The sequence below is a fragment of the Bombina bombina genome, chromosome 12, assembly GCF_027579735.1.
Source record: "Bombina bombina isolate aBomBom1 chromosome 12, aBomBom1.pri, whole genome shotgun sequence".
NCBI lineage: Eukaryota > Metazoa > Chordata > Amphibia > Anura > Bombinatoridae > Bombina > Bombina bombina.
The window spans coordinates 11,262,989-11,282,900 of NC_069510.1; the positions used below are offsets into that span (position 1 = coordinate 11,262,989).

Genomic DNA, 19,912 nt, shown 5'->3' on the forward strand with positions numbered 1-19,912 from the left:
AAATACCAAAGTCATCATTCTTCTCCTTAGGCACATGTGCAACAACTGCTGATTGTGAAAACCAGTTAAGGCACCAAATGGTATCTCAGGTTATGAATATCTGTCACTATTAGCAAATGTTCACAATATTGCTGACCACACACTACAGGATCCCACGTGCGGATGTGAAGGTCTAGAGTTTTCCAGAAGAGACTTCCATCTGAGCTGCTTGATATGGTGACGTGACAGCGGGCTTCCCATATCTATTTCATCCCATCTGCATGCTTCATCACTTTACAGTTTTTATTTTGCTTTCTCTCCTTTTTTGCCATTTTTGTGGTTTCATTGCTCATTTCATTTAATTGCTTGAGTTTTGTTTCTCAAACGTAATTTTTGTTGGCATTTTAATGAGCAAGTTTTCTTAATTTTACAGACTGCGAGTGTTATGGACACTCCAATCGCTGTAGCTATATCGACTTCCTGAATGTGGTCACTTGTGTCAGCTGCAAGCACAATACACGAGGACAACACTGCCAGCACTGCAGGCTCGGGTTTTACCGTAATCTCACTGCTGAGATGGACGATGAAAATGTCTGTATAGGTGAGTTAAAAGGGAAGGCCTTTTCTAGGCCTTTGTGTGTGTGTGTGTGTGTTTGTGAATATGTGTGCCTATGACTGTGTGTGTGTGTGTGTTTGTGAATATGTGTGCCTATGACTGTGTGTGTGTGTGTGTTTGTGAATAAGTGTGCCTATGACTGTGTGTGTGAGTGTGTTTGTGAATAAGTGTGCCTATGACTGTGTGTGTGAGTGTGTTTGTAACTGTGTGTGAATATGTGTGCCTATGACTGTGTGTGTGTGTTTGTGAATATGTGTGCCTATGACTGTGTGTGTGTGTTTGTGAATATGTGTGCCTATGACTGTGTGTGTGTGTTTGTGAATATGTGTGCCTATGACTGTGTGAGTGTGTTTGTGAATATGTGTGCCTATGACTGTGTGTGTGAGTGTGTTTGTGAATATGTGTGCCTATGACTGTGTGTGTGAGTGTGTTTGTGACTGTGTGTGAATATGTGTGTCTATGACTGTGTGTGTGTGTTTGTGAATATGTGTGCCTATGACTGTGTGTGTGAGTGTGTTTGTGAATATGTGTGCCTATGACTGTGTGTGTGTGTGTTTGTGAATATGTGTGCCTATGACTGTGTGTGTGTGTCATGGAGTGTATTTATGCACCTAGGCCTATGCACTGCAACAGATTTGTGTCTTTACACATATTTGTGTGTATTTACGTACTTGTGTGAGAGTATACGCTTTTGCATTTTTGTATGTCTCAAACTATGTGCGCTTCTGTGTTTGCCAATGTATAGTTATGCGTCTTTACAGATAATTGTGTGTGCGTGTGTTTATGCACTTTTGTGTATGAGAGTATGTTTGTGCCTATGCATCTTTGTATGTCTATGTGCAAGAGTTTGTGGGGGCTATGCATATTTGTGCATTTTTATCTGTGTATGTGTGTCAATATATATATATATATTTTTTTGTGTGTTTCTATATATACATATACATGTTTTTTGTGTGTCTAAGTATATTTATGCATCTTTATGCATGTCTATGTGTATACATATTTGTGTGTGTCTGTGTGTGTGGTTTGATTGAACAAATCACTGGGCAGAGCAAAAACACACACATACAACAAACATATACCTAGGTTACGAGTTTTACACTAAAAAAGTTGCGTTATTTCACCCTCCATATCGTTGCCATTACGAGTTACTAAAAAGCCTCCTTGTGCGTGCGATATGGCGGCGTTAAGCTCCATACCGCACAAAATTCAAGGGCTGATTTGACGTGCTCTTGCATGCTTTCCCCCATAGACATCAATGGGGAGAGAGTGTTAGAAAAAAAACCTAACACCTGAAGTGCGGAATGAAAAATCTCCATAACGCAACCCATTGATGTCTATGGGGGGAAAAACACCCTAACATAAACCCCAAGTCTAAACACCCCTAATCCGCCATCCCCGACAGTAAATACAATTATTAACCCCTAATGTGCCACTCCCCGACATCGAAATAAAGTTATTAACCCCTAATCCGCAGCTCCCCAACATCGCCGACATTATAATAAAGTTATTAACCCCTAAACCTCCGGCCTCCACTAAATAAACCTATTAACCCCTAAACCTCCAGCCTCCCACATCACCGCCACTAAATAAACATTTTAACCCCTAAATCTCCAGCCCCCACATCGCCACTACTAAATAAACCTATAAACCCCTAAACCGCCAGCCCCCCCACATTGCAAAACACTAAAACTATTATCCCCTAAACCTAACACTCGCCCTAACTTAAAATTACAATATAACTATCTTAAATTAAATAAAAACTTACCTGTGAAATAAAAAACTAAATTTCTGCTTACCTGACACATTTATTTATTTATTGACACTGTGAGTCTACAGGATCATCAATTACTGTTGGGAATATCACTCCTGGCCAGCAGGAGGAGGCAAAGAGCACCAGAGAAGAGCTGTTAAGTATCACTTCCCTTCCCACAACCCCCAGTCATTCAACCGAAGGAAAAGGAGAGAAAGGAAATAAGGTGCAGAGGTGCCTGAGGTTAATATATAAAAAAAAAAACTGCCTAAAAAACAGGGAGGGCCGTGGACTCACCGTGTCAAGAAATACATAAATGTATCAGGTAAGCATAAATTTTGTTTTCTCTTTTAAGACACTGAGTCCACAGATTATCAATTACTGTTGGGAATCAATACCCAAGCTAGAGGACACGGATGATAAGGGAGGGCAAGACAGGTAACCTAAACAGAAGGCACCACAGCTTGCAAAACCTTTCTCCCAAAAGAAGCCTCAGCCGAGGCAAAAGTATCAAATTTATCGAATTTGGGAAACGTGTGCAAAGAAGACCAAGTTGCAGCCTTACAAATCTGTTCAACAGAGGCCTCATTCTTAAAGGCCCAAGAAGAAGAAACCGCCCTAGTGGAATGAGCTATAATTCTCTCAGCAGTCCCATAAGCCATACAAATTATACTTCTCAACCAGAGAGAAAGAGAAGTGGCCGTAGCTTTCTGGCCTTTACGTTTACCAGAAAAGCAAACAAACAGGGCAGAAGACTGACGAAAGTCCTTCGTAGCCTGCAGAAAAAAATGTTAGAGCCCGCACAACATCTTAGTTGTGTAATAAACGTTCTACGTGAAGTAATCTGGGAGCAGGCACTGATTGGCTAAACTGCAAGTCTGTCAAAAGAACTGAAATAAAGGGGCAGTTTGCAGAGGCTTAGATACAAGATAAGCACAGAGGTTAAAAGTATATTAATATAACTGTGTTGGCTATGCAAAACTGGGGAATGGGTAATAAAGGGATTATCTATCTTTTAAAACAATAAAAATTCTGGTGTAGACTGTCCCTTTAACAGCTTTGCTGAGGTGCTCTTTGCCTCCTCCTACTGGCCAGGAGTTATATTGCCAACAGTAATTGATGATCCGTGGACTCACTGAGTCTTAAGAAATAAATAAACCTAACATTACATAGTAACATAGTAGATGAGGTTGAATAAAGACCGAAGTCCATCGAGTTCAACCTATACAAACTTTTATTGCTCTTACAGTGAAAAAACGTTTCCGTTGCAGGAGATTAAATCTCCTTTCCTACAACCATAAATTGTGACCTCTGGTCACAAATAATTTTCTTGGAATAAACAGAGCTTCTGCCATCTCTGTATATGGGCCTTGAATATATTTATATAAAGTAATCATGTCACCTCTTAAGCGCCTTTTTTCTAAAGAAAACAGACCCAGTTTGGCTAGCCTCTCCTCATAGGTTAAATTCTCCAATCCCCTTATTAGCTTTCTAATAAAATAAAAAAATACTACCAGTTAAAAAATTGAAATTACAAAAAATAATCAACACTAAATTAAGAAAAATAAAAAAACACAAAGCTTACAAAAAATAAACGAAATGATCAAAAATAAAAACCAATTACACCTAATCTAATAGCCCTATAAAAATAAAAAAGCCCCCCCAAAATAAAAACACCCCCCCTAGCCTACAATAAACTATCAATAGCCCTTAAAAGGACCTTAAAAGTTAAACAGCTCTTTTACCTGTAAAAATAATTTGAAGTCCCCCCAACAGTAAAACCTACGACCCAACCAACTCCCCGAAAATAAAAAACCTAACTCTAAAAAAAAAACCTAAGCTACCCATTGCCCCTAAAGGGGCATTTGTTAGGCATTGCCCTTAAAAGGGCATTCAGCTCTTTTTCACTGCCCTTAAAAGGGCATTCAGCTCTTTTACAAAAGCCCAAAGGCATAATCTTAAAAAAAAAAACAAAAAAAAAAAACACTAACTGCATAAAATCCACTCACGGCTCCTGAAGTCCGGACATCCATCTTCATACAGGCGGCGAGAAGTCTTCATCCAGACGGCGACACCTTTATCCATCTCCAGGGCGTCTTCTATCTTCATCCCGGCGGGCAGAGCGGAACTATACTGGAAGCTGATCCCATCCTGCGCAGAGCGTCCTCTTCATACGGTCACCGCCGTACACTGAAGTTGAATGCAAGGTAGCCGTTTCAAAATGGCGTACCTTACATTCCTATTGGCTGATTTGATTCTTCAAATTCAAATCAGCCAGTAGAATGAGAACTTCTGAAATCCTATTGGCTGTTCAAAACAGCCAATAGGATGAGAGCTACTGAAAACTTATTGGCTATGACCGTATGAAGAGGACACTCCACGCAGAATTGGATCGGCTTCCAGGATAGCTTTGCGCCACCGGGATGATGATAGAAGACGCCCCTGGGATGGATGAAGGTGTCCTGGATGAAGACTTCTCGCCGCCTGGATAAAGATGAATGTCCGGACTTCAGAAACCGTGAGTAGATTTTATGGGGTTAGTGTTAGGTGTAATTTTTTAGATTAGGGCTTTTGTAAAAGAGCTGAATGACCTTTTAATGGCAGTGAAAAAGAGCTGAATGCCTATACAAATGCCCCTTTAGGGTCAATGTGTAGCTTAGATTTTTTTTAGAGTTAGGTTTTTTATTTTCAGGGGTTAGTTGGGTGGTGGGTTTTACTGTTGGGGGGACTTTGTATTATTTTTACAGGTAAAAGAGCTGTTTAACTTAGGTCAATGCCCCAAAAAAGGCCCTTTTAAGGGCTATTGGTAGTTTATTGTAGGCTAGGGGGTGATTTTATTTTTTGGGGGGCTTTTTTATTTCTATAGCGCTATTCGATTAGGTGTAATTGTTTTTATTTTTGATAATTTTGTTTATTATTTTTTGTAAGCTTAGTGTTTTTTATTTTTCGTAATTTAGTGTTTATTTTTGTAATTTTAGATTTTTTTTAATTGGTAGTATTTTTTTATTTTATTAGAATAGTAATGTTAGGTTAATTTACAGTTTAATGTTAGGTTTATTTCACAGGTAGTTATATTGTAATTTTAGTTTTAAGTTAGGGGGGTGTTAGGTTTAGGGGTTAATAGTTTAATTTAGTGTTTAGCGATGTGGGGGCTGGCGGTTTAGGGATTAATAGGTTTATTTAGTAGCGGTGATGTGGGGAGGCGGAGGTTTAGGGGTTAATAGGTTTATTGGGAGGCCGAAGGTTTAGGGGTTAATAGGTTTATTTAGTGGCGGCGATGGGGTAGGCCGGAGGTTTAGGGGTTAATAGGTTTATTGTGAGGCCGGAGGTTTAGGGGATAATAGGTTTATTTAGTGGCAGCGTTGTGGGAGGCTGGAGGTTTAGGGGTTAATAACTTTATTATAGTGTTGGTGATGTCAGGGAGCAGCAGATTAGGGGTTAATAGCTTTATATAGTGTTTGCGATGTGGGAGGGTGGCAATTTAGAGGTTAATAGGTAGTTTATGGGCGTTAGTGTACTTTGTAACAGTTTAGTTATGAGTTTTGTGAAACATTTTTGGTTTGCAAAATCCATTAATACTGCACTCAGATGGCGGTATGGATTGTGTCGGTATAGGCTGTAACGCAAGCATTTAAGCGGAACGCACAACCTGTAATACCAGCGCTATGAAAATCCCACACAAAAAAGTGATTTTCTTTTGAGTGCGGAATGGATGTTGCGTTACAGGCTAAAATGCTTGCGTTACAGCTATACCGACATGACTCTTAATATGCATTCCTGGCCATTACACTGGAATTGCCATTTTTTTCAGCATTAAAAGACGTACCGCAACACTTGTAATCTAGTTAATAGTGTTGGTGCACAATGACATCAGCCTCTCTGTATTAGCTTCATGAACCCGAGTTACATGTCATATCACAAGCCCAATACATTAAAGGGACATTAAACACTTAACACTAGATAGAATGATGCAGTCAAAGAGAAGATTAGTCTGAGAATAATATGTAGATGTATCTTTTAAAGCTTCATTAGTTGTTTAAATATTGACAAAATAAGTGTAAAGTTTTATTGTCTATAAAACAATGGGAGCTGCCATATTGTAACTTAGGTTACCTTCTCTGCTATGGCCAATTAGGGACAGGTATAAATAGGTCACTAGAGTGAGCAGCCAATGGCTGTATGGTATGTAACAGTTCTCAGTACTTTATTTCTAACAGGAACTGAAAAATTCACAATTTCAGAATGGAATTACAGGGAAAGGGAACAAAAACATAATTTATGTAAGAACTTACCTGATAAATTCATTTCTTTCATATTAGCAAGAGTCCATGAGCTAGTGAGCAAAGTTTCCCAAACCTCAAAATGCCTATAAATACACCCCTCACCACACCCACAATTCAGTTTAACGAATAGCCAAGAAGTGGGGTGATAAAGTGCAAAAGCATATAAAAAAAGGAATTGGAATAATTGTGCTTTATACAAAAATCATAACCACCACAAAAAAAGGGCGGGCCTCATGGACTCTTGCTAATATGAAAGAAATGAATTTATCAGGTAAGTTCTTACATAAATTATGTTTTCTTTCATGTAATTAGCAAGAGTCCATGAGCTAGTGACGTATGGGATAATGATTAGCCAAGATGTGGATCTTTCCACACAAGAGTCACTAGAGAGGGAGGGATAAAATAAAGACAGCCAATTCCTGCTGAAAATAATCCACACCCAAAATAAAGTTTAATGAAAAACATAAGCAGAAGATTCAAACTGAAACCGCTGCCTGAAGTACTTTTCTACCAAAAACTGCTTCAGAAGAAGAAAATACATCAAAATGGTAGAATTTAGTAAAAGTATGCAAAGAGGACCAAGTTGCTGCTTTGCAAATCTGATCAATCGAAGCTTCATTCCTAAACGCCCAGGAAGTAGAAACTGACCTAGTAGAATGAGCTGTAATCCTCTGAGGCGGAGTTTTACCCGACTCAACATAGGCAAGATGAATTAAAGATTTCAACCAAGATGCCAAAGAAATGGCAGAAGCTTTCTGGCCTTTTCTAGAACCGGAAAAGATAACAAATAGACTAGAAGTCTTACGGAAAGACTTAGTAGCTTCAACATAATATTTCAAAGCTCTAACAACATCCAAAGAATGCAACGATTTCTCCTTAGAATTCTTAGGATTAGGACATAATGAAGGAACCACAATTTCTCTACTAATGTTGTTGGAATTCACAACTTTAGGTAAAAAAATCAAAAGAAGTTCGCAACACCGCCTTATCCTGATGAAAAATCAGAAAAGGAGACTCACAAGAAAGAGCAGATAATTCAGAAACTCTTCTGGCAGAAGAGATTGCCAAAAGGAACAAAACTTTCCAAGAAAGTAATTTAATGTCCAATGAATGCATAGGTTCAAACGGAGGAGCTTGAAGAGCCCCCAGAACCAAATTCAAACTCCAAGGAGGAGAAATTGACTTAATGAGAGGTTTTATACGAACCAAAGCTTGTACAAAACAATGAATATCAGGAAGAATAGCAATCTTTCTGTGAAAAAGAACAGAAAGAGCAGAGATTTGACCTTTCAAGGAACTTGCGGACAAACCCTTATCTAAACCATCCTGAAGAAACTGTAAAATTCTCGGTATTCTAAAAGAATGCCAAGAAAAATGATGAGAAAGACACCAAGAAATATAAGTCTTCCAGACTCTATAATATATCTCTCTAGATACAGATTTACGCGCCTGTAACATAGTATTAATCACAGAGTCAGAGAAACCTCTTTGACCAAGAATCAAGCGTTCAATCTCCATACCTTTAAATTTAAGGATTTCAGATCCTGATGGAAAAAAGGACCTTGCGACAGAAGGTCTGGTCTTAACGGAAGAGTCCATGGTTGGCAAGAGGCCATCCGGACCAGATCCACATACCAAAACCTGTGAGGCCATGCCAGAGCTACCAGCAGAACAAACGAGCATTCCTTCAGAATCTTGGAGATTACTCTTGGAAGAAGAACTAGAGGCGGAAAGATATAAGCAGGATGATACTTCCAAGGAAGTGATAATGCATCCACTGCCTCCGCCTGAGGATCCCGGGATCTGGACAGATACCTGGGAAGTTTCTTGTTTAGATGAGACGCCATCAGATCTATTTCTGGAAGTTCCCACATTTGAACAATCTGAAGAGATACCTCTGGGTGAAGAGACCATTCGCCCGGATGCAACGTTTGGCGACTGAGATAATCCGCTTCCCAATTGTCTACACCTGGGATATGAACCGCAGAGATTAGACAGGAGCTGGATTCCGCCCAAACCAGAATTCGAGATACTTCTTTCATAGCCAGAGGACTGTGAGTCCCTCCTTGATGATTGATGTATGCCACAGTTGTGACATTGTCTGTCTGAAAACAAATGAACGGTTCTCTCTTCAGAAGAGGCCAAAACTGAAGAGCTCTGAAAATTGCACGGAGTTCCAAAATATTGATCGGTAATCTCACCTCCTGAGATTCCCAAACTCCTTGTGCCGTCAGAGATCCCCACACAGCTCCCCAACCCGTGAGACTTGCATCTGTTGAAATTACAGTCCAGGTCGGAAGCACAAAAGAAGCCCCCTGAATTAAACGATGGTGATCTGTCCACCACGTTAGAGAGTGTCGTACAATCGGTTTTAAAGATATTATTTGAGATATCTTTGTGTAATCCTTGCACCATTGATTCAGCATACAGAGCTGAAGAGGTCGCATGTGAAAACGAGCAAAGGGGATCGCGTCCGATGCAGCAGTCATAAGACCTAGAATTTCCATGCATAAGGCTACCGAAGGGAATGATTGTGACTGAAGGTTTCGACAAGCTGAAATCAATTTTAGACGTCTCTTGTCTGTTAAAGACAAAGTCATGGACACTGAATCTATCTGGAAACCCAGAAAGGTCACCCTTGTCTGAGGAATCAATGAACTTTTTGGTAAATTGATCCTCCAACCATGATCTTGAAGAAACAACACAAGTCGATTCGTATGAGATTCTGCTAAATGTAAAGACTGAGCAAGTACCAAGATATCGTCCAAATAAGGAAATACCACAATACCCTGTTCTCTGATTACAGACAGAAGGGCACCGAGAACCTTTGTAAAAATTCTTGGAGCTGTAGCTAGGCCAAACGGCAGAGCCACAAACTGGTAATGCTTGTCCAGAAAAGAGAATCTCAGGAACTGATAATGATCTGGATGAATCGGAATATGCAGATATGCATCCTGTAAATCTATTGTGGACATATAATGCCCTTGCTGAACAAAAGGCAAGATAGTCCTTACAGTTACCATTTTGAATGTTGGTATCCTTACATAACGATTCAATATTTTTAGATCCAGAACTGGTCTGAAGGAATTCTCCTTCTTTGGTACAATGAAGAGATTTGAATAAAACCCCATCCCCTGTTCCGGAACTGGAACTGGCATAATTACTCCAGCCAACTCTAGATCTGAAACACAATTCAGAAATGCTTGAGCTTTCACTGGATTTACTGGGACACGGGAAAGAAAAAATCTCTTTGCAGGAGGTCTCATCTTGAAACCAATTCTGTACCCTTCTGAAACAATGTTCTGAATCCAAAGATTGTGAACAGAATTGAACCAAATTTCTTTGAAAAAACGTAACCTGCCCCCTACCAGCTGAGCTGGAATGAGGGCCGCACCTTCATGTGGACTTAGAAGCAGGCTTTGCCTTTCTAGCAGACTTGGATTTATTCCAGACTGGAGATGGTTTCCAAACTGAAACTGCTCCTGAGGATGAAGGATCAGGCTTTTGTTCTTTGTTGAAACGAAAGGAACGAAAACGATTATTAGCCCTGTTTTTACCCTTAGATTTTTTTATCCTGTGGTAAAAAAGTTCCTTTCCCACCAGTAACAGTTGAGATAATAGAATCCAACTGAGAACCAAATAATTTGTTACCCTGGAAAGAAATGGAAAGTAGAGTTGATTTAGAAGCCATATCAGCATTCCAAGTCTTAAGCCATAAAGCTCTTCTAGCTAAAATAGCTAGAGACATAAACCTGACATCAACTCTAATAATATCAAAAATGGCATCACAGATAAAATTATTAGCATGCTGAAGAAGAATAATAATATTATGAGAATCATGATCTGTTACTTGTTGCGCTAAAGTTTCCAACCAAAAAGTTGAAGCTGCAGCAACATCAGCCAATGATATAGCAGGTCTAAGAAGATTACCTGAACACAGATAAGCTTTTCTTAGAAAGGATTCAATTTTCCTATCTAAAGGATCCTTAAACGAAGTACCATCTGACGTAGGAATAGTAGTACGTTTAGCAAGGGTAGAAATAGCCCCATCAACTCTAGGGATTTTGTCCCAAAATTCTAATCTGTCAGACGGCACAGGATATAATTGCTTAAAACGTTTAGAAGGAGTAAATGAATTACCCAATTTATCCCATTCTTTAGAAATTACTTCAGAAATAGCATTAGGAACAGGAAAAACTTCTGGAATAACCACAGGAGATTTAAATACCTTATCTAAACGTTTAGAATTAGTATCAAGAGGACCAGAATCCTCTATTTCTAAAGCAATTAGTACTTCTTTAAGTAAAGAACGAATAAATTCCATTTTAAATAAATATGAAGATTTATCAGCATCAATCTCTGAGACAGAATCCTCTGAACCAGAAGAATCATAAGAATGATGATGTTCATTTAAAAATTCATCTGTAGGGAGAGAAGTTTTAAAAGATTTTTTATGTTTACTAGAAGGAGAAATAACAGACATAGCCTTCTTGATGGATTCAGAAACAAAATCTCTTATGTTATCAGGAACATTCTGCACCTTGGATGTTGAAGGAACTGCAACAGGCAATGGTACTTTACTAAAGGAAATATTATCTGCATTAACAAGTTTGTCATGACAATTAATACAAACAACAGCCGGAGGAATAGCTACCAAAAGTTTACAGCAGATACACTTAGCTTTGGTAGGTCCAGCACTAGACAGCGATTTTCCTGAAGTATCTTCTGACTCAGATGCAACGTGAGACATCTTGCAATATGTAAGAGAAAAAACAACATATAAAGCAAAATTGATCAAATTCTTTAAAATGACAGTTTCAGGAATGGGAAAAAATGCCAAAGAACAAGCTTCTAGCAACCAGAAGCAATGAAAAATGAGACTTAAATAATGTGGAGACAAAAGCGACGCCCATATTTTTTAGCGCCAAATAAGACGCCCACATTATTTGGCGCCTAAATGCTTTTGGCGCCAAAAATGACGCCACTTCCGGAACGCCGATATTTTTGGCGCAAAATAACGTCAAAAAATGACGCAACTTCCGGCGACACGTATGACGCCGGAAACGGAAAAGATTTTTTGCGCCAAAAAAGTCCGCGCCAAGAATGACGCAATAAAATGAAGCATTTTCAGCCCCCGCGAGCCTAACAGCCCACAGGGAAAAAAGAGTCAAATTTTTGAAGGTAAGAAAAAATGATTAATTCAAATGCATTATCCCAAATATGAAACTGACTGTCTGAAAATAAGGAATGTTGAACATTCTGAGTCAAGGCAAATAAATGTTTGAATACATATATTTAGAACTTTATAAACAAAGTGCCCAACCATAGCTTAGAGTGTTACAGAAAATAAGATTTACTTACCCCAGGACACTCATCTACATGTTTGTAGAAAGCCAAACCAGTACTGAAACGAGAATCAGCAGAGGTAATGGTATATAAATAAGAGTATATCGTCGATCTGAAAAGGGAGGTAAGAGATGAATCTCTACGACCGATAACAGAGAACCTATGAAATAGACCCCGTAGAAGGAGATCACTGCATTCAAATAGGCAATACTCTCCTCACATCCCTCTGACATTCACTGCACGCTGAGAGGAAAACCGGGCTCCAACTTGCTGCGGAGCGCATATCAACGTAGAATCTAGCACAAACTTACTTCACCACCTCCATAGGAGGCAAAGTTTGTAAAACTGAATTGTGGGTGTGGTGAGGGGTGTATTTATAGGCATTTTGAGGTTTGGGAAACTTTGCCCCTCCTGGTAGGAATGTATATCCCATACGTCACTAGCTCATGGACTCTTGCTAATTACATGAAAGAAATAAATTATAAAGGATATTTCAGAGTTTTTTTTATACATAAGATTTATAAGTTTATATTACCATCTCAAAAGTGTTTAAAGTTTCTTTAAACACATCAAATGTTACAGTTAGAAACCAGGATTTTAAGCTCAAAACTTGGCTCCCCATGAAATGTTACTGATGCACATTAAATTACAATGCACTCCCATTTATTTTGCCTGAATTTCTTGTAATTTACCTTATAGCTACAGCAGTGCTCATTTACATCTAATTTACATCTGTCCTGTGATTGGCCACAGCAAAGAACACTGGCTAAACAAGCTCATAATGGTTCATATGTGCATCCCTGGACTGCTCTGAGATAACAAAACCCTGCACAATAAGTTATCAATATAACCGTTTTGAAGTTCCTCAAGTGTTTGGTGTTTAATTCCTGATATTTAGTATTTGCATAATAAATACATTTGTTAAAGAGCAATCTAGGTAAGCTTAGGAGCGTGCATGTGTCTAGCTATCTGGCAGCAGTGTTTGCAACAATGTATATAGCAATATTTTACATAGTTGCAAACACAGCTACCACAGAATGCTACAGATACTTTATGGCAGCAGAGTTTGTAACTATGTATAACATTGTTTTAAACATTTTTGCAAACACTGCTGCCAGATGGCTAAAAAGACACATGCACTCTCCTGAGGTCACCTAGGATTCATCTTTAACAAAGGACACCAAAACACCAAGTAAAATTGATCATATAAGCAAATTTAAAAATTGTTTAAAATGACATGCTCTGTCTGAATTATGAATGTTTAATTGACTTTACTGTCCCTTTAATGGCACACAGAAGCCATCTAAAAATTCAAGAAAATATCCCAAATAATTACAGGAGTATTATTAATAAATCCAGTTAAATTTAGACAGCAGTGATGTAGGATGCTGCACAATAAATACATAAAAGGTTAATAGATCTGTGTAATTTGCCTGTAGTCGGGGTACATTTCCTGGTATTCTGCAGCCTATATGCCCTTGTGCATTTGCAGGCACAGTCTGTGCCGGTATCACACTACATACTGTACTCTCCCTCCCCTGAGCCAACTGTATTATTCAGTCAGTTACAATTAGTGTCCCTGCTGTCAGGGGACATGGTATAATTCACTCACTTCAGTAAGAGGACAAATCATAAACACATTAAAGTGCGGCTGCCGAGTCGCTGTCTGCTGACTAATGGGTCACAACTCTCTGATAATTTGATTACAGTGAACTGTTGGTTTAGAACAAGTCCTTGCTGCGCACAGTACAGGGCTATTCATCTGAGCACAGCTTCTGTCTGTTACACCATGACCCAAGCCAACCTCACAAGACTTGCATCCTCTAACTGGTTCTGTCTCCGACCCTCAGCAGTGGGAAAAGGGTTCACTAGATAATATATAGATATATATATATAGATATATATATATATATATATATATATACTGCATGAGATCCTCGCCGTCTGGTTAATTAAATCTAGCAGACATGATCAGATGTCAGTATTTTATGTCTAGTGCACTGGTTTTCAGGCCTCCCTAACAGGACAGATTTTGAGGATTCCTGAACTGGAACACAGTTGAGATGGTAATATAAAATGATAAATCACACACAATATATATATATATATATATATATATATATGCAATATACTTTATTTATTTTGTCCCCCATTTCCTGTAATTCCACCCTGAAATTATGAGCTTTTCAGTTCCTGTTAGAAATCAAAGTGCAAAACACTTATATTCCATTGGCTGCACACTCTAGAGGCCTATTTATAACTGTCCCTAATTGGCCACAGCAGAGAAGGTAACCTAAGGCCTAGATTTGGAGTTCGGCGGTAAAAGGGCTGTTAACGCTCCGCGGGTTTTTTTCTGGCCGCACCATAAATTTAACTCTGGTATCGAGAGTTCAAACAAATGCTGCGTTAGGCTCCAAAAAAGGAGCGTAGAGCATATTTACTGCAAATGCAACTCTCGATACCAGAGTTGCTTACGGACGCGGCCGGCATCAAAAACGTGCTCGTGCACGATTCTCCCATAGGAAACAATGGGGCAGTTTGAGCTGAAAAAAAACCTAACACCTGCAAAAAAGCAGCGTTCAGCTCTTAACGCAGCCCCATTGTTTCCTATGGGGAAACACTTCCTACGTCTGCACCTAACACTCTAACATGTACCCCGAGTCTAAACACCCCTACCCTTACACTTATTAACCCCTAATCTGCCGCCCCCGCTATCGCTGACCCCTGCATTACACTTTTAACCCCTAATCTGCCGCTCCGTAAACCGCCGCCACCTACGTTATCCCTATGTACCCCTAATCTGCTGCCCTAACATCGCCGACCCCTATGTTATATTTATTAACCCCTAATCTGCCCCCCACAACGTCGCCGACACCTGCCTACACTTATTAACCCCTAATCTGCCGAGCGGACCTGAGCGCTACTATAATAAAGTTATTAACCCCTAATCCGCCTCACTAACCCTATCATAAATAGTATTAACCCCTAATCTGCCCTCCCTAACATCGCCGACACCTACCTTCAATTATTAACCCCTAATCTGCCGACCGGAGCTCACCGCTATTCTAATAAAATGTATTAACCCCTAAAGCTAAGTCTAACCCTAACACTAACACCCCCCTAAGTTAAATATAATTTTTATCTAACGAAATAAATTAACTCTTATTAAATAAATGATTCCTATTTAAAGCTAAATACTTACCTGTAAAATAAATCCTAATATAGCTACAATATAAATTATAATTATATTATAGCTATTTTAGGATTAATATTTATTTTACAGGCAACTTGGTATTTATTTTAACTAGGTACAATAGCTATTAAATAGTTAAGAACTATTTAATAGTTACCTAGTTAAAATAATAACAAATTTACCTGTAAAATAAATCCTAACCTAAGATATAATTAAACCTAACACTACCCTATCAATAAAATAATTAAATAAACTACCTACAATTACCTACAATTAACCTAACACTACACTATCAATAAATTAATTAAACACAATTGCTACAAATAAATACAATTAAATAAACTATCTAAAGTACAAAAAATAAAAAAGAACTAAGTTACAGAAAATAATAAAATATTTACAAACATAAGAAAAATATTACAACAATTTTAAACTAATTACACCTACTCTAAGCCCCCTAATAAAATAACAAAGCCCCCCAAAATAAAAAATTCCCTACCCTATTCTAAAATACAAATATTACAAGCTCTTTTACCTTACCAGCCCTGAACAGGGCCCTTTGCGGGGCATGCCCCAAGAATTTCAGCTCTTTTGCCTGTAAAAAAAAACATACAATACCCCCCCCCCCAACATTACAACCCACCACCCACATACCCCTAATCTAACCCAAACCCCCCTTAAATAAACCTAACACTACCCCCCTGATGATCTTCCTACCTTGTCTTCACCATGCCAGGTTCACCGATCCGTCCTGGCTCCAAGATCTTCATCCAACCCAAGCGGGGGCTAGACATCCACTGAAGAAGTCCAGAAGAGGGTCCAAAGTCTTCCTCCTATCCGGCAAGAAGAGGACATCCGGACCGGCAAACATCTTCTCCAAGCGGCATCTTCTATCTTCTTCCATCCGATGACGACCGGCTCCATCTTGAAGACCTCCAGCGCGGATCCATCCTCTTCTTCCGACGACTAGACGACGAATGACGGTTCCTTTAAGGGACGTCATCCAAGATGGCGTCCCTCGAATTCCGATTGGCTGATAGGATTCTATCAGCCAATCGGAATTAAGGTAGGAATTTTCTGATTGGCTGATGGAATCAGCCAATCAGAATATAGTTCAATCCGATTGGCTGATCCAATCAGCCAATCAGATTGAGCTCGCATTCTATTGGCTGATCGGAACAGCCAATAGAATGCGAGCTCAATCTGATTGGCTGATTGGATCAGCCAATCGGATTGAACTATATTCTGATTGGCTGATTCCATCAGCCAATCAGAAAATTCCTACCTTAATTCCGATTGGCTGATAGAATCCTATCAGCCAATCGGAATTCGAGGGACGCCATCTTGGATGACGTCCCTTAAAGGAACCGTCATTCGTCGTCTAGTCGTCGGAAGAAGAGGATGGATCCGCGCTGGAGGTCTTCAAGATGGAGCCGGTCGTCATCGGATGGAAGAAGATAGAAGATGCCGCTTGGAGAAGATGTTTGCCGGTCCGGATGTCCTCTTCTTGCCGGATAGGAGGAAGACTTTGGACCCTCTTCTGGACTTCTTCAGTGGATGTCTAGCCCCCGCTTGGGTTGGATGAAGATCTTGGAGCCAGGACGGATCGGTGAACCTGGCATGGTGAAGACAAGGTAGGAAGATCATCAGGGGGGTAGTGTTAGGTTTATTTAAGGGGGGTTTGGGTTAGATTAGGGGTATGTGGGTGGTGGGTTGTAATGTTGGGGGGGGGGTATTGTATGTTTTTTTTTACAGGCAAAAGAGCTGAAATTCTTGGGGCATGCCCCGCAAAGGGCCCTGTTCAGGGCTGGTAAGGTAAAAGAGCTTGTAATATTTGTATTTTAGAATAGGGTAGGGAATTTTTTATTTTGGGGGGCTTTGTTATTTTATTAGGGGGCTTAGAGTAGGTGTAATTAGTTTAAAATTGTTGTAATATTTTTCTTATGTTTGTAAATATTTTATTATTTTCTGTAACTTAGTTCTTTTTTATTTTTTGTACTTTAGATAGTTTATTTAATTGTATTTATTTGTAGCAATTGTGTTTAATTAATTTATTGATAGTGTAGTGTTAGGTTAATTGTAGGTAATTGTAGGTAGTTTATTTAATTATTTTATTGATAGGGTAGTGTTAGGTTTAATTATATCTTAGGTTAGGATTTATTTTACAGGTAAATTTGTTATTATTTTAACTAGGTAACTATTAAATAGTTCTTAACTATTTAATAGCTATTGTACCTAGTTAAAATAAATACCAAGTTGCCTGTAAAATAAATATTAACCCCTTAATGACCGAGGACGTGCAGGGTACGTCCTCAAAAAAAAGGCAGTTAATGCCTGAGAACGTACCCTGCACGTCCTCGGTGTGGAAAGCAGCTGGAAGCGATCCTGCTCGCTTCCAGCTGCTTTCCGGTTATTGCAGTGATGCCTCGATATGGAGGCATCCTGCAATAACCTTTTGAAGCCATCCGATGCAGAGAGAGCCACTCTGTGGCCCTCTCTGCACCGGAGATCGGTGGCTTCCTTCGTTGGTGGGTGGGAGCAGTACCGGGAGGCGGGTGGCGGCCATCGATGGCCCTGGAGATGTGGAGGGGGGCGGGATCGTGGGCGGGGATGCCCAGGGGCGCGCACGGACGCGCGCGCGTGCACGGGAGGGCGGGGGGCGGGCGCGTGCAGGGGGTGGGAGCGGGTGGGAACCGCTACACTACAGAAAAAGGCAATCAGTTCAAAAAATGTATAAAAAAAAAAATACGATCAATGAGATGGTGGGGGTTTGTGGTGGGGGGGGGGTGTTTGGGGAAGCTACACTACAGAAAAAAAATACATAAGAAAGAAAAATAACACTAAGAAAGAAAAAAAAAAAGCCCTTTTTTGTGCAAGCTGGGTACTGGCAGACAGCTGCCAGTACCCAAGATGGCCCCCAATAAGGCAGATAGGGAAGGGTTACAGAGCTGTTTTGGGGGGGATCAGGGAGGTTGGAGGCTAAGGGGGGTCCTACACAGCAGAAGAATTATTTTTTTATTTTTTAAAAAAACCTAAACCCCCAAAAAGCTTTTATTTTAGTACTGGCAGACTTTCTGCCAGTACTTAAGATGGCGGGGACAATTGTGGGGTGGGGGAGGGAATGGAGCTGTTTGGGAGGGATCAGGGGGTCTGATGTGTCAGGTGGGAGGCTGATCTCTACACTAAAGCTAAAATTAACCCTGCAAGCTCCCTACAAACTTCCTAATTAACCCCTTCACTGCTAGCCATAATACACGTGTGATGCGCAGCAGCATTTTGCGGCCTTCTAATTACCAGAAAGCAACGCCAAAGTCATATATATCTGCTATTTCTGAACAAAGGGGATCCCAGAGAAGCATTTACAACCATTTGTGCCATAATTGCACAAGCTGTTTGTAAATGATTTCAGTGAGAAACCTAAAATTGTGAAAAATTTAACGTTTTTTTTTTATTTGATCGCATTTGGCGGTGAAATGGTGGCATGAAATATACCAAAATGGGCCTAGATCAATACTTTGGGTTGTCTACTACACTACACTAAAGCTAACATTAACCATACAAGCTCCCTACAAGCTCCCTAATTAACCCCTGCACTGCTGGGCATAATACACGTGTGGTGCGCAGCGGCATTTAGCGGCCTACTAATTACCAAAAAGCAATGCCAAAGCCATATATGTCTGCTATTTCTGAACAAAGGGGATCCCAGAGAAGCATTTACAACCATTTGTGCCATAATTGCACAAGCTGTTTGTAAATAATTTCAGTGAGAAACCGAAAGTTTGTGAAAAAATTTGTGAAAAAGTGAACGATTTTTTGTATTTGATCGCATTTGGCGGTGAAATGGTGGCATGAAATATACCAAAATTGGCCTAGATCAATACTTTGGGATGTCTTCTAAAAAAAAATATATACATGTCCATTGATATTCAGGGATTCCTGAAAGATATTAGTGTTCCAATGTAACTAGCGCTAATTTTGAAAAAAAGTAGTTTGGAAATAGCAAAATGCTACTTGTATTTATGGCCCTATAGCTTTCAAAAAAAGCAAAGAACATGTAAATATTAGGTATTTCTAAACTCAGGACAAAATTTAGAAACTATTTAGCATGTTTTCTTTTTGGTGGTTGTAGATGTGTAACAGATTTTGGGGGTCAAAGTTAAAAAAAGTGTGTTTTTTTTCCATTTTTTCCTCATATTTTATAAAATTTTTTATAGTAAATTATAAGATATGATGAAAATAATGATATTTTTAGAAAGTTAATTTAATGGCGAGAAAAACGGTATATAATATGTGTGGGTACAGTAAATGAGTAAGAGGGAAATTACAGCTAAACACAAACACCGCAAAAATGTAAAAATAGCCTTGGTCCCAAACGGACAGAAAATGGAAAAGTGCTGTGGTCATTAAGGGGTTAATCCTAAAATAGCTATAATATAATTATAATTTATATTGTAGCTATATTAGGATTTATTTTACAGGTAAGTATTTAGCTTTAAATAGGAATCATTTATTTAATAAGAGTTAATTTATTTCGTTAGATAAAAATTATATTTAACTTAGGGGGGTGTTAGTGTTAGGGTTAGACTTAGCTTTAGGGGTTAATACATTTATTAGAATAGCGGTGAGCTCCGGTCGGCAGATTAGGGGTTAATAATTGAAGGTAGGTGTCGGCGATGTTAGGGAGGGCAGATTAGGGGTTAATACTATTTATGATAGGGTTAGTGAGGCGGATTAGGGGTTAA

At 39.3% G+C, this 19,912-nt stretch overlaps 1 protein-coding gene across 1 annotated transcript in view; it reads left to right on the plus strand.

The window, feature by feature from the left end:
• Positions 1 to 19,912, plus strand: part of NTNG2 (netrin G2) — a 251,734-nt gene that overhangs the window by 212,859 nt on the left and 18,963 nt on the right. Inside the window, exon 5 of the mRNA XM_053695408.1 lies at positions 413 to 580. Coding sequence (XP_053551383.1) covers positions 413 to 580 — 168 coding nt within the window. The remainder of the gene's footprint in view (positions 1 to 412; positions 581 to 19,912) is intronic.